The 12,935-nt window shown below is 41.7% G+C and overlaps 3 protein-coding genes across 3 annotated transcripts; all 3 read right to left on the bottom strand.

Annotated features, from left to right (window-relative positions):
• Positions 1-1,546: 1,546 nt before the first annotated feature.
• Positions 1,547-3,369, bottom strand: med28 (mediator complex subunit 28; the record flags this gene model as incomplete). The annotated part of the gene is made up of 4 exons (XM_080030033.1): positions 1,547-1,944; positions 2,269-2,381; positions 2,471-2,537; positions 3,211-3,369. The coding sequence occupies 4 exons, from the start codon at positions 3,367-3,369 to the stop codon at positions 1,741-1,743; spliced, it is 543 nt and encodes a 180-aa protein (XP_079886159.1). The 3' UTR covers positions 1,547-1,740.
• A 649-nt stretch (positions 3,370-4,018) lies between these two features.
• lap3 (leucine aminopeptidase 3) lies at positions 4,019-8,767 on the bottom strand. Its single transcript, XM_080030021.1, has 13 exons — positions 8,593-8,767; positions 8,114-8,229; positions 7,900-7,954; positions 7,707-7,812; positions 7,315-7,474; positions 7,044-7,208; positions 6,572-6,730; positions 6,343-6,467; positions 6,058-6,146; positions 5,849-5,951; positions 5,528-5,607; positions 5,304-5,416; positions 4,019-4,598 (listed from the first exon to the last, which is right to left on the bottom strand). The coding sequence occupies exons 1-13, from the start codon at positions 8,686-8,688 to the stop codon at positions 4,412-4,414; spliced, it is 1,554 nt and encodes a 517-aa protein (XP_079886147.1). The 5' UTR covers positions 8,689-8,767; the 3' UTR covers positions 4,019-4,411.
• Positions 8,768-10,045: 1,278 nt separating this feature from the next.
• Positions 10,046-11,760, bottom strand: clrn2 (clarin 2; the record flags this gene model as incomplete). Its single annotated transcript, XM_080030027.1, has 3 exons — positions 10,046-10,314; positions 10,767-10,946; positions 11,508-11,760. 3 exons carry the CDS (start codon positions 11,758-11,760, stop codon positions 10,046-10,048), a joined length of 702 nt encoding a protein of 233 aa, XP_079886153.1.
• Positions 11,761-12,935: the final 1,175 nt, after the last annotated feature.

Genomic DNA, 12,935 nt, shown 5'->3' with positions numbered 1-12,935 from the left:
ACTGCGGTGACACTCAGTGTAAAAACCTACACGTTGCGATTCAACCCGGCTGCTGTTGGACCCTGCGGACTACTGTCTGTCGGCCCCACACAGAGAGACACACACAAAAGAAAAAAATACGAGCAAGGGAAAGAGGCAACCGCAGTGTCCAAAAAATGAAATGGGTTTATTCTAAGCTGTCCTCTCTTTCCTCGTTGGGTGTGTATGGGTGCGAGCATAGGCGGACGGACGGACAAGGCTACCTGTTATTTTCCAATCGCTGATTAAAACGCACAAACAAGGACATGTCGGTAAAGACGGTTCCTCTGAGCAGACAAGGCGTCCCGCAAGAAAGCACTGTCTCCCTCTAGCTGTGGAAGACTGACTGGGGTGGGAAAGGGTAATAGACAAAATTGAGACTTAAAATGAAGACGCTTTTTTTTTGGTCTCAATAAAGATTTAAGTGGTAACGTGGCATAAAGCCCAAATTTTAATAATAACCACACACAAAAGCTGATTTTAATCTCAAAGATCTGCCATGTAATTATCAAGAATTAGGATGGCATAATAATTTGACTAATCATAATGTTGACCTTTAATACATTTTAGTATTCGTATTTTTCTAATGCAAACTATTTAATTTGTTTATTTCCTGTCATAAATTAGCTTCAATGACAAAAATAGATTAAACTAGAGGCTGCATAACATGGTTTTTAGACATTATCACATCATCAGAAGATGTATTCAAAGAAGAAAACTGGGGAGCCTGTTTCCCTTACTTTTTCATGCCAAGACCCCTGCCTTGCAAAAGGATTTCTGTCCGCTGAGTCCATCTGTGAAGATAGATGTGTGTCTGTCTGTTCCGCCAGTGGACGGGCAATCGCAGTGGAGCCGAGGAGAACAAGTCTGTGATGGTGTGAAGACACTGAATGCATTAGAGACAACAGGCTGTCAGCAGGATCAGTCATGGCTCATCTCAACTCATTTCATCTGACGCTCTGAGAATACAAATACAATAGCATCTCTATGATAGATGAATGTTCCGGTCTTTTAAACTCCACACAACCTGTTTGGTTTGCATCACAGCCTTTTTCCAGTCAGAAAATTGTTGTCCAAATTGAGGTAACTATGAGGGCCAAATCAGGGTTTATTTTTTCAGACATTCTACCAGAGTGTATTCCCAGTGCAAAGTGCAACTTCATTAAACTTTCCTTTGTCCCTATAGTGCAAAACACATGCCAAACTTGTACACAAGGTAATCATCACCTTGCACCTATGCACTTTTTGCTCACTCTTAGCACCATAGCTTTCTTATGCAATCCTATAAAAAAAAACTTTTTACAGATTCTATTGTTGGACTTAGAGTGTTTACTGAGTGTAAATAACTGAACTGAAGACATTATACAGCTGTGTTGCCCGGCTGAGAACAACTCTGCATGTACTCATTTCCACTATTAAAACTGATGTGGAAAAAAGTGAATGATTCTTTAAATCCATCAGAAAGCGCTTAACCATGTTTTTCTTAGCGCATTTAACAAGAAAAAGATCAATAAGACTTCAGTACAGATTCAATATACAAATATTTTATTTTTACAGTAAAAAAAAGAAAAGAAACTGAAATATTTACATAAATCAAAAATACTGAAAAAAAAGTAGAAATAAAACTATTCGTATGGTGATTTCCCTGGGGATGGGCAGCGCCAGCAAACTGTTCTTTGGGCGGTCTCACAGGTTGACACTGGACCGTACCTCTGTCGTGTGTTAGTTTGGTTTTAAAGGGGCCGGGGGCAGACTGGCAGAGGCCTGCTCCAGGAAGGCCAGTGGTCCAGGGGGAGGGAGGTCTGAGGGTTTACGGTGCTGAACACTCACATCCTCCAGCACCTGCTGCCAGTGATGCAGTTTGGACAAGTGTTTCTGAACCAGCAGCTCTTTCCTCTGCAGCTCGTTGCGTAACTCTGACACATCCTGAGATGATACAGAGATATGTGAGAAGAGACAAGGCCCCATTAGCAAACAGAGAGAAATGAATAATACGGCAGACTCATCACTGCCAATATGACACAATTCAGGTCAAGAAATAAAGTCAATGCAGGCAAAAACCATGTATCATTGGTCTCTACGAAAAGAATGATACACATACTGATACACAAGATCATTTTGGCATGATCCCGAGTATTTTTATTTTTTTTACGAGAGCAAATGATAGAAAAATGTAGGGGAAGGCGAGTAGAGAGGACCACTTTAAAACTGTCAAGATAATTAAGAATGCAAATGAGTATAACAGCTTACCTCCTTCACCACCTGCTCTGGTTTCTGCACCGACAACTGAAGCCTTTTCTGCAAGAAGAAGCATTCCGTCTGTCGAGCCACGTCCAGGAACTTCTGTATGCACTGGTCCACACCTGTCATCGACACAGACATAACATTGATATTTACAGGTTACAATATAAGATTCAGTAAAACTACCGTAAAGAAATTAGCCCTCACTTACCAGTTCGAATCTCCTCCTGGTCAGTTCCATTAACGTAGTCTTGGCTTACCAGCGACGCAAAACACGCCTGAAGAGTAAACAGAGAGAGACACATCAGTTCATATGAACTTTTCCTTGATGATTCAATGCCCTGCTCCATGGTGGGTTTTTTCATCAAGATAATTTGGGCATCATGACAAACAGCAGAACCCCAAGGACAGGCTATGTCCAATGCTGTTTGACCGTGAGAATCTCGTTCCCTTTGAATGACACCGGGCGGCCTTATAGTCTTAAGTAACTGGGAAGAGAAACATACGGGGAGCGAACACAGGATGCAAACAAAATAGATTGTAAAAAACAAACAAATATTATAATAATACTACATACGCAAATCTACTGTGGTGGCTGATATGCACTGTTTAAACAGCTGTCCACTGCAGTCACCACATTGTATCATAGTTTAGTATGAGAGGGATCATTGCAACAAAGTAGCATAGCCTATATAAATAAGAGTGTTGATGTAGGTGTTAGCAGCCTGGATTGAGCTGCAGAAACGATTTTTATATGTCAGGTTAGTGATCATATTCATAGGAAGATACATTTTCCCTTTTTGTCAATAAAAGCGTAGTACAATACACTAAGCTTTTACTATCTATTTGAGCAAAATAAAGCAAATGAAACATTAGCATTAAACACAACATAGCATAGCTAATAACAGTTAGCACACACAGCTAACCGGAGCTAACACATTAGCCTCCTACCTCGAAGGAAGCCTCCAGTTCATCCACCAGCGTGTTGTTCCCCGGGGGTCGGGGAGCGGTACCGGGGAAGCCCGGCTGGCCCGGTCCACCGGGACCCCCGACGGGGAGCGCACCGGGCGGCTGCTGACCGGAGAACATCCCGCTCATGGACGAAGCCATTTTCATCTGAGGGTTTCCTGTTACCAGGTCCGCACATGCGCAGTACGCTCTGGCTAGACAAAAGTTTGTGGACAACAGCTGTTCACGAAGATTTGATCAGTTTTTTTTTCTTTTTCTCGTGGTTTTCTAATTTCGGTTGAGAGTAATCCTGATGCCGCTACTACCCACAACAATATTAAATAATATTGTAATAAAATATATATTAAATAAGATATAATAAAATATCACAATAATAATACAATAAAATAAATTATACATCATTATAAAAAAATAAAATAAAAATGGATTCTTTCACCTTTAAAGGTTTCTATAAATCCATTAATTTGAAGCAATATAAGATGGGATCCTCACAACTCATGCAGGGACCCAGCAATCCGGACTATGTTTTAAGAACAACTGTTTTAGACAGTTTGGGACAGCCCTTTCCTGTTTTGCCATATGTCAATGCCCCCTAGCATAGTAAGCCCATATATTTACAGAGTTTCTAGGGAGTGTGTGGGCTGTCTTAGCAGCAAATTAAGGCTTTTAAAATGAGGTGTTCAAAAATCATAAAAATGTGTAGTGGTTGGGTGTCCACATACTTTTAGCCATGTAGCGTACCTGTATGTTGTGTCAACAACAGAGGCATCGAAATAACACATTATTAAAGTCTTATAGAGTTTATTTATACAACATATAAATTACATAAACTATGTAGTTATTACAGAGTTTGAGTTTATTTCATCACCACAGTGTGAGGAGACACTAAACCTGTGTTACATTGTGGACAGAAAAAAAATATAAAAAACCTCTTATATTGATGCAACAGGTATGTGTCATCAACATCACAGCTGTCAAGATTGTTTTTTATAGAATACCGCCATGGTTCACTGCTAATATTTTCATATCATCTTCCATCTGAAATGACACTGTCCAATTGTGAATTTTAAACCTGGCCGTTGTTGAGTTCAACCGTTGAATCTCGCAAGCGACGAAGCTCACAGTCAGAAAGTCTAGTATCCGATTATTGGAATTATTGGTATTGGAAACTGTTGTCGATCTCTCAGTCTTTGTGGGCTAGTCCTGCAGCGAACTCTACCAGTGTACGCGTTGGTCTCCCGGACATGCCTTTCCTCAGGTAGGGCACTTCATCTTTGTTGCTCATCACACCAGCGATGTCCAGATGGGCCCAGTGAGGAGAGCTGACAAACTCTCTCAGGAATGCAGCCGCTGTGCACGCACCGCCAGAACTATAAAATACACAAACAGTTGGATTCAGGTAAATAAAGCCAGGAGTATAATTCCTTTGGCTTAACTATTTCTGGGTAACATGCCATAAGTCTAAGTAATCCTATTTATTTTCATACAGCTAATTAAGCTTTTTATTTGAAAGCATTTTGCGAATTGAATTGTTAATCCTGGATTAAATTACTTTGCATAACACTACGCTTTTATTTGAAAAAAAAAAAAAAATGTAGACAATACATTATTGATCCAAGTCTTTTGTGTGTTTCTGCATTGCTGCTGCTGTCATTTTGTTCTACACTGTGCTCCGCATTGTTTCCACTGTAATCTCAATTTCATAACCGTTACATTAGGTATATATAAACACATTAGCCATTAGCTGCAATATAAATCCATGAAAGAAAGCAGTTTTTTTTTGGGTCATACAGTTAATACAATACATTTTGCTCAAATTAAACGCCATTATCTAGCTCCACTGGTCTTTAAACCGCCAGAATAACCTGCATGTTCTAAAATCTCTTTTTTTAAACACACTTAGAAAACAAGCTAACTGCACTTGAAAGTACTTGATGCCTAGTTCACTGTGACATGTACTGGTCATTATCAAGCTGATTATTGATATGCCTTTTGCAGGTTGAGGCTGAAGGTCTTTGCCACGTATGCTGCTCGGATGTCTGAAGCTGTGGAGCTGAGTGCAGTGAGATACGTACCGGCTGTATTTGCCGATGTTGTTGAGGTCGGCCAGCTGGCTGTCAGTCACCTGTCTGGTGTAGTGCTGGAACAGAGGCATGCGCCACACTCTGTCACCTGTCACTACACTCGCCTACACACACATAGACACACACACACACACACACACACACACACACACACACGCATTAGTCACCACACAAGCTGAGAGACTAAGAGTGTGTGTATTGTGCAGAGGCAGCACCTTATGCAGCTGCTCCCACAGCCAGTCAGAGTTTGTAAATACTCCAGTTGCTGCTGAGCCGAGAGCAACATCCATCGCACCTTGGAGATGGGAGGAAATTTCTATATTTAATATTATTCGCATTTCAATGTTTAAAATCTCTTGAAACCTTGGTTATTAACTAAATTATATTTAGCGATTATAAAGATAACTTCCTTAACAGTTTCTTCTGTGAAACCCGACCAAGCAATTGTGAAGCATGTGATGTATACAAAAGCATCAGTTTTTATTTTTTTGATCGCGATGCTACTTTGTTATTAAATCGATGAGATAAATCCCCACCTGTTAGCGTAGCAACATTGACGATGGCTCTGGGGTTGAAAATATGTCCATAACACAGTGCGTCAGCGAGAACCAGTCGGCCCTCTGCATCTGTGTTATCAACCTGAATATGACGACAATAAAACCTGTTCAATCTGTACACAGACATACAGAGTGCACACACATATCACACACAGAAAGATGTTTCCCTTCATAACAGGTCCACCCACCTGGATTGTTTTTCCATTTTTTGCTGTAACGACGTCTCCTGGTTTGGTAGCTTTTCCACTGGGCATGTTCTCACATAGAGGAGCAAGACCTGGAAATAGACGGGCAGATTAAAATACATTTTCCAGATTCAAATTACTACATTGAATAAGTTCTGATGTGTTATAGGTTTTAGAGACAGTAACAAAAGTATTTTTTTTTATCGTGTTCCATGATTAAATCACATATATCCTCCCATCCATAAAGGTGAGTAAATCATGTTGGAAATATCTGGTCAAAAAGCTCACCAATAATGTTGACCGGCAGTTTCAGAGCTGCTGCTGTGACGATGGCTGCGCACACTGTGGCAGCTCCGCCCATATCAGCTCTCATTGCATCCATAGAGGGAGACGGCTTCAGAGAAATACCACCGCTACCGACACACAGAGATATGGGACAACCTGTGAGCATGTCTGAACTGTGTGTGTTCAATGGTAGATGTGATCTAGGTAATAAGTTTGTATTATTAAGGTTCACCTGTCAAAGGTGATGCCCTTGCCCACTAACAGTAGCGGGGCCTGTTTGCTGTCAGGAGAACCGTTGTAATGCAGCTCCAGGAAGACAGGGGGCTCCTCTGAACCTCTGGTCACACTGAGAAACGCTCCCATCTGCTGCTCCTCTATCCAAGACTGACCCCTACATAAACCAAAGACATGAATTATTAGGCACAAAACTATCTTCCTTCCTCTGCTATAAAAGAATACCAAAAAAACACACCAAGCAAAAACCCTAACCCTGTCAACACTATAGAAGCAGTTTGATAAATCTATGTCCAACAATGCCTTGACAAACAGTTGATTAAAGAGCACATGTCTAAAATTCCCTTCAATGATGAAACGCATTAGAATACTGTACAACACACGTCGTTGTTGCATTTGACATTGATACTAGATCAATTATAAACAGTTAACTGTAAAAACACACCGCAGTCAGGGAATAAATCACACACCTCTTATTTACTGTGACGCGGTCGCCATGATGCGCTAGTTTCTCTTCGATGGTGTTGGCAAAAGCAGTAGGAGTGATGTGATTGGCTGGCGCCTCCATGAGTAGCCTCGCCAGGTTCTGGCCTTCTCCATACATGACTCCTTTCTCCCAACCGACCGAGTCAGCACTAAGAACACATACATACAGTCAACAAATCTGTGTCAACCAAATAGTCAAACACTTGTAACATTCAGTCTGCTAGCTTTGGGGCTACAGTGTGTTTGAGTGTTTACCTTCCGTGCAGCTGTGTGGTCACTTTGGTCTTCTTCTTGGATTTGAGGTCATCGTACAGAAACAAACCCAGAGCGGCGCCTTCAGCTGCCGACTGGGCGTCACCGCATCCATCCACCTCCACGTGGTTCACCTCCAGGTCCTGAAGCAACCGGCAGCCCGCTGAATACACACAGAGACACACACACACACACACACACACATTAGTCTGGTGCAAACTCCAGGAGATCCTTCAGAGTAATTAAAGCTGAGACAGGCAGACATTTAGGTCTCAGGTGGCTATTTTAACTTTATATTGCATCGTTGAAGGGAGCCTGAGACCCAAAAATTCCTTTGCCAACGACTGCTGCTGTAATTGTTGTGAATATGACAAATGAACAATCTTGAATCTTACTTGACATTGCCTGTCTGATGCTCTCCTTGCTGGTGTCCCAGTTCTCTGCCCCACACACACCCGCATCGCTCTTCCCCAGCCCGACTACTGCGACACAAGGGAAGTCCTGAAGAACACACAGGAAGGATTTGTTTACTCTGATGTTTGGGAGAAACTTTTTTTTTTTAATCAACCTACAGTCCAGCCTTGTTACCTGCTGGAGTCCGTAAAATACTCTGCTTTTGCCTTTTTTGAGAGTTGGTCCAGAGCTGGAGGGTACAAAACAAAAAACTGTTTATTAACCAGCTATCGACAAGCAATACGGACACAGTGTTGACATGATATCCATTAGGAAAGTTAATATCTGGGACATATTGTACACATTATATGACATATTTCGACAGTTTACACAGACATTACTGACTCACATTTTCAGCAGTTCAGAGAGTTTCCCAGACAGAGTTTGGTCGAAGCCTGCGGCTGCTTCTGTCAGATGAAGGCCGCCCTCCTCTCCCTCCTTCTCAAACACTCCAAGCACCAGACCCTGCACACACACATCCACACAGTGAGGGTTTAGAGAGTAACACACACACAGATGCTCCTGCAAACATAAACACCCCCACCCAAATGTTTCCCAATTTTGTCCCCAATTGCAATATTGCATAAGCGTCACCATTCAACTGGTCTTACTTCTACTATAGTCCCTGAAAGTGACTGAAGTCAGAAACACACTTATGCACGCTAACACTGTGAGTGTGTTTCTAATTATCTCTGGGACAGACAGACAGAGGAAGAGCGAGAGGAGAGAGACTGGATGGAATACAATTTCTGAAATACTGGAAGTCCTGTGCAAGACACTGATGTAACTACCTGTCACTTAGCTCATGTGCTAATGTTAGCCACTTACTTTCCTCTCGTGCAGAGTCCGTGAAGTGGAAAATGACCTGCACTGGTTTGTCCGCGCCGCCGTCTGCGCTGTTCTCCTCAGTAGAAGCATTGTCATCTGTTCTGCATGTATAAATCCGACACAAACTACTGATTCAGAGGTTTAGAGGTCGCATACATGTGCAAAAAGAAAGCAGAGCGACCTGACAGCGTCGCGTTGTGGAAATACGTCACCAACAAGCGACAAAGATGGAGCCTTGTCGCCACCTGGCGGCAGCAGTGGAGAACTGCAGGAGGACCATCAGGACAGTAAGCTTGAACTTTACAAGTGTTTTTTTGTGCTACAACAATTCAAGACATATTGATATTACAAAATAAAGCACACAAACACACAAAAGAAGAAACGCCAACTCTAACAAATGTTTTAATTGATAAGAAGAGAAAATAGGGACCATCTTTGACATCCCGTTCAGTTTATTTGTTTATTTGTTAGGGACCAAGTACAAAAATAACATTGATCTCACAGAGAAAAGAGGCTTTGTACCAGATTATAGCAGTATGTTCATTTCCGTCTGCAGTCCGTGTGCACTTACAATAAAAAATATAAATACATATCACAATGCACATACAGTATGCTACACATGAAATTACCATTTTCACTTTTCAGGATTTGAAGTCATGCAGCTGACCCTACACAGAGAATACAACCAACAGGTTATAAAATTCCTTAATCAATTAATATTTGTATCTTCGTTACAGATTCACTTCTTAAGATCATACACATTTCCATAAAATAAATCGTGATTCATGCATGGCTGCTGACTTTCTATCAGGGATCAAGAATAAAGGAAAAAATCACTTGAAATCCTTCATAGAGAGTCAAACTCAACTAAAGACTAAATACTTTAACATGCTTACCATAAAGTGACTCAAAAACTGATCTGTTGAGAGACTTATAATGAAGAAAATAATAATGTATTTACATATTTATACAGCACATTTCTTGAACAGTGTTCAGTTCTGCAGTTTGTGTCACAGTCTTTTATGTTATCACACTCCTTACCAATGTCCGAAAAGTACAAGTGAGGTACTCAAGTTCGACTTGGGTTTGATGATTTAAGGTCCTGCTAGCAGCCACTAATAGACCATGAGTCTGTGGTCCATACAGTTGGTCTCTGTTAGGACGAATAGCCCCACACAGAAAACACTTTGAAGTGCGATGTGTTGAATGAGGTCGTCAGATGCTGAGATCTGATGCACAAATATGTTTGTACTTTATTCACTAAATGTTATCATTCACCTGCTTTACCACAGCTGCTTTTGTCCATTCTACACATCAATTTCATGTCTGTTTGTCCTTTAAGATGAATCCCTCCTCTGTTACTCTTTCTGAAATGTGCTCCTTCTTTCGAGTCAAACGTTTTTCTTGTTGAGTTTTCAAACACTAACACCAATTCTCCTCCTCGGTTGGTCTTTCAGTAGAGCAGGTCCAGAGAAGAGATGGTGGGCTCTTCAGGTTTCTTGATCTCAGGCTTGGGCAGTTTGATCCGGCTCATGGCAACCACTAAGCAGACGACAAAGTGAGTTCCAATGCTGCCCACGCCCAGCCAGAAAGACCAGTCCAGGCTGTCGTCCAGTACTACCAGCACAAACAGGTTCTCACGGTAGTTGGCGACTCGCTCGGTCAGACGGTGATGCCTCAAGGCTGCAAGGAAACACAGCACGGCCAGGGCACCGAAGAGAGCTGGACACAAAGGAGGGGGAGTAATGATCAGAAGCATGAGGAAGGCAAATAAAGAAAAAAACACTTTCAAGTACAACAAAATAAGAAATTTGTCAACACTTCGGCTGGGTATTGCTAAGGACTTCAAGATATGCATCACAATACATGATATCTCACAATACATTGCAATACAATGCATATTGCGATATATTACGATATGCTACATAGTTCACCGAAAATGTTAAAACAGTGCTGACAACTAGCTCAGAGGGTATATATCAGGATATATTGCTGGATATTTTTTTTTAGCACAGCCCTATAAGAGACAGAGAGGGTAGTTTGCAATGTGGACAGAAGCACACATGGAAGACATGAGGGTGGGAATGTGAAGCATGCAAAGAAAAAAAATCCAAATCAAATCTTGAGAGGGAGATTTTGAGGAGAAAGTATAGATACAGCTGCCTGACGTATACCAGCGATGAAGTTCCACAGGTAGAGCCCTTTGTGCCCTTTGATGCTTTGGTAGGGAACCCTGCGAGCGTTGTAAATGCAGAAGGACAGACTGACCAAGGCAAAGCCCATGGCCACGAAGAGGAAGAGGATCACCATCATGTGAAGGCCGCCGTTCAATGTCCGCACAAGCTTTGGGAAAACTGGACAGTGAGACGGAAGCAAAGGAACAAGGATGAAAACACATGATCAGATTCTTGAGCTGAACTCTTACATGGGTCAAGATGAAGATGAGATTGTGGGATTGAAAATGCGATGATGATTGCATGATGTAGGATGTACCATATATACTGTAAAGGGTTGTATTATAAGCCTACACATATTCAACTAGGGAGATGGAGTTATGCCACCTATTAAAATTATTAGAAACTAAAAAGATGTTAGAAACTCATGGAAACTAATTTCTTCTCTAAGCAATAAATGTTAGGTCTATTTGTTCTGCTATAATCAGAATCAGAATTACTCATCCCTGGGGAAAAAATTTAGGCCTATTTAGGCTACATTATTCTACAGTAGGCTCACACAATCTAAAGCACTAAAACAATAAGAACATATGAAATATACCTAATATAAACATTTGCATCAACAAGTAATATCAATCAATAAACAGTATACTTCATATTACAAGTAAATAAATAGGCTATGTTTAATAGTGAACCCTTTGGTGGAGTCAGAGAGAGTTCATAATCCGCCTTTAACCTTACTGTATATTTTGGAGCGCCTCTTTCCGAGCCCGCACTTCTTGCTCTTCCCTCCCTGGAACAAGCCGTAGTAGATGTCCCCGATGAACTGCTCCATCTCCGGGTGGGAAGCGTTGACTATCTCCGCCCCGGTCTTACACAGGATCCGCCCGGTGACCCAACGCTCCGTGGAGAGGGCCACGACCAGCAGCACCACCGAGCCGATACACAGCAGCGAGGCCACGGAGAACACGAGACGTTTCCACAGCGAAGGCATCTCTCACGAAACCATGGTTACACTCGGCGACGATCACCATGAGTGTGTGGGGTTGGGGGGATAAAAATCAATCATAATAGCCTAAAGGACAAAAGACAAAAAGCTATTTCTCTTGGCCAAAGTTGGCATGTATTGTTTGATGTGGAGAGGAGTCACACAGGGGAGGAGAAACCGAATCTATGGCGGTCAAAGGGATCTCTTACCGGGGGAAACTCTATCCCTGTCCTGACTGTGCGCCTGGCTCCTGCTCCCCCTCCAACTCTCTGTCCTCCTTATTCACGGGATGAATTAACCTTTGCAGCTTGGCATTTTGAGATGGAAATGTGTCATGCTTGGTGGCCGTTGAGGTAGCCTATACATTATAAAGCTATAAAATCATGCAAGCAAAGTTAATGGTGTCAAAATGACAGACCCCAAAGGTCATGTTAGAGCATTAACCAGAAGGTCTATAGGATTTATAATAGTCTCTCTATTATAAATCTCTATCTTTTTTTCCTCCATGCTCCTCATCAATGTCAACTACACTCACACATCATAGGCAATACAAAAAAAAAAAAAAAAAAAAACTTTAGTAGGCTATAGGGGAGAAGGGGGAATCTGAGGCATCGGGTAATGTGAGCCACCCCCTGTATCTAGGCAACGGAAAACATTTGTGGTCATGTGAAATATATGTTTTCAAGCCCCTCTCATTTCCCCATGGCCCTGAAAGAGAGGACATCATGGTGCTGTGGTAAGCATGTTTTTTTCACCAAAATAGGTAGGCCTATTTTGCATGTAAAAGTAAATTTTCTTGCTGTCAACTTAATCAACTGTTGTGCCAAAGCAAATGTATTCACGTAGAAAAACTTCTATCATACGTGTTGATGAACTACCAACATATGAAACCATGTGATGCTGATAACTGAAGATTAGCCTGAAATGCTGAGAGAGGTAGTTTTTTCTCAAATTGTGGTGGTGGGGGAAAGTGAGCCAAATGCTGTGGGGGAAAGTGAGCCACTGTCTCACTTTCCCCCACCATGAGGCACAAGTTAAGTTTAGAACCTTTTGAATTATAATATGTTTTATTTGATTTTGTTCAGAGTTACTTTCAAGTGTTTAGAAAATTTGCTTTGCTTAATTGACCAAACCCCATCATTCTTTTACTAGTCCGACATTAGTTCTGGAATGTGTGGCTA

The sequence above is a fragment of the Ammodytes marinus genome, assembly GCF_949987685.1.
Source record: "Ammodytes marinus genome assembly, chromosome: 6".
In the NCBI taxonomy this organism is placed as follows: Eukaryota; Metazoa; Chordata; class Actinopteri; order Uranoscopiformes; family Ammodytidae; genus Ammodytes; species Ammodytes marinus.
This window is presented reverse-complemented; position numbering and strand designations above follow the sequence as displayed.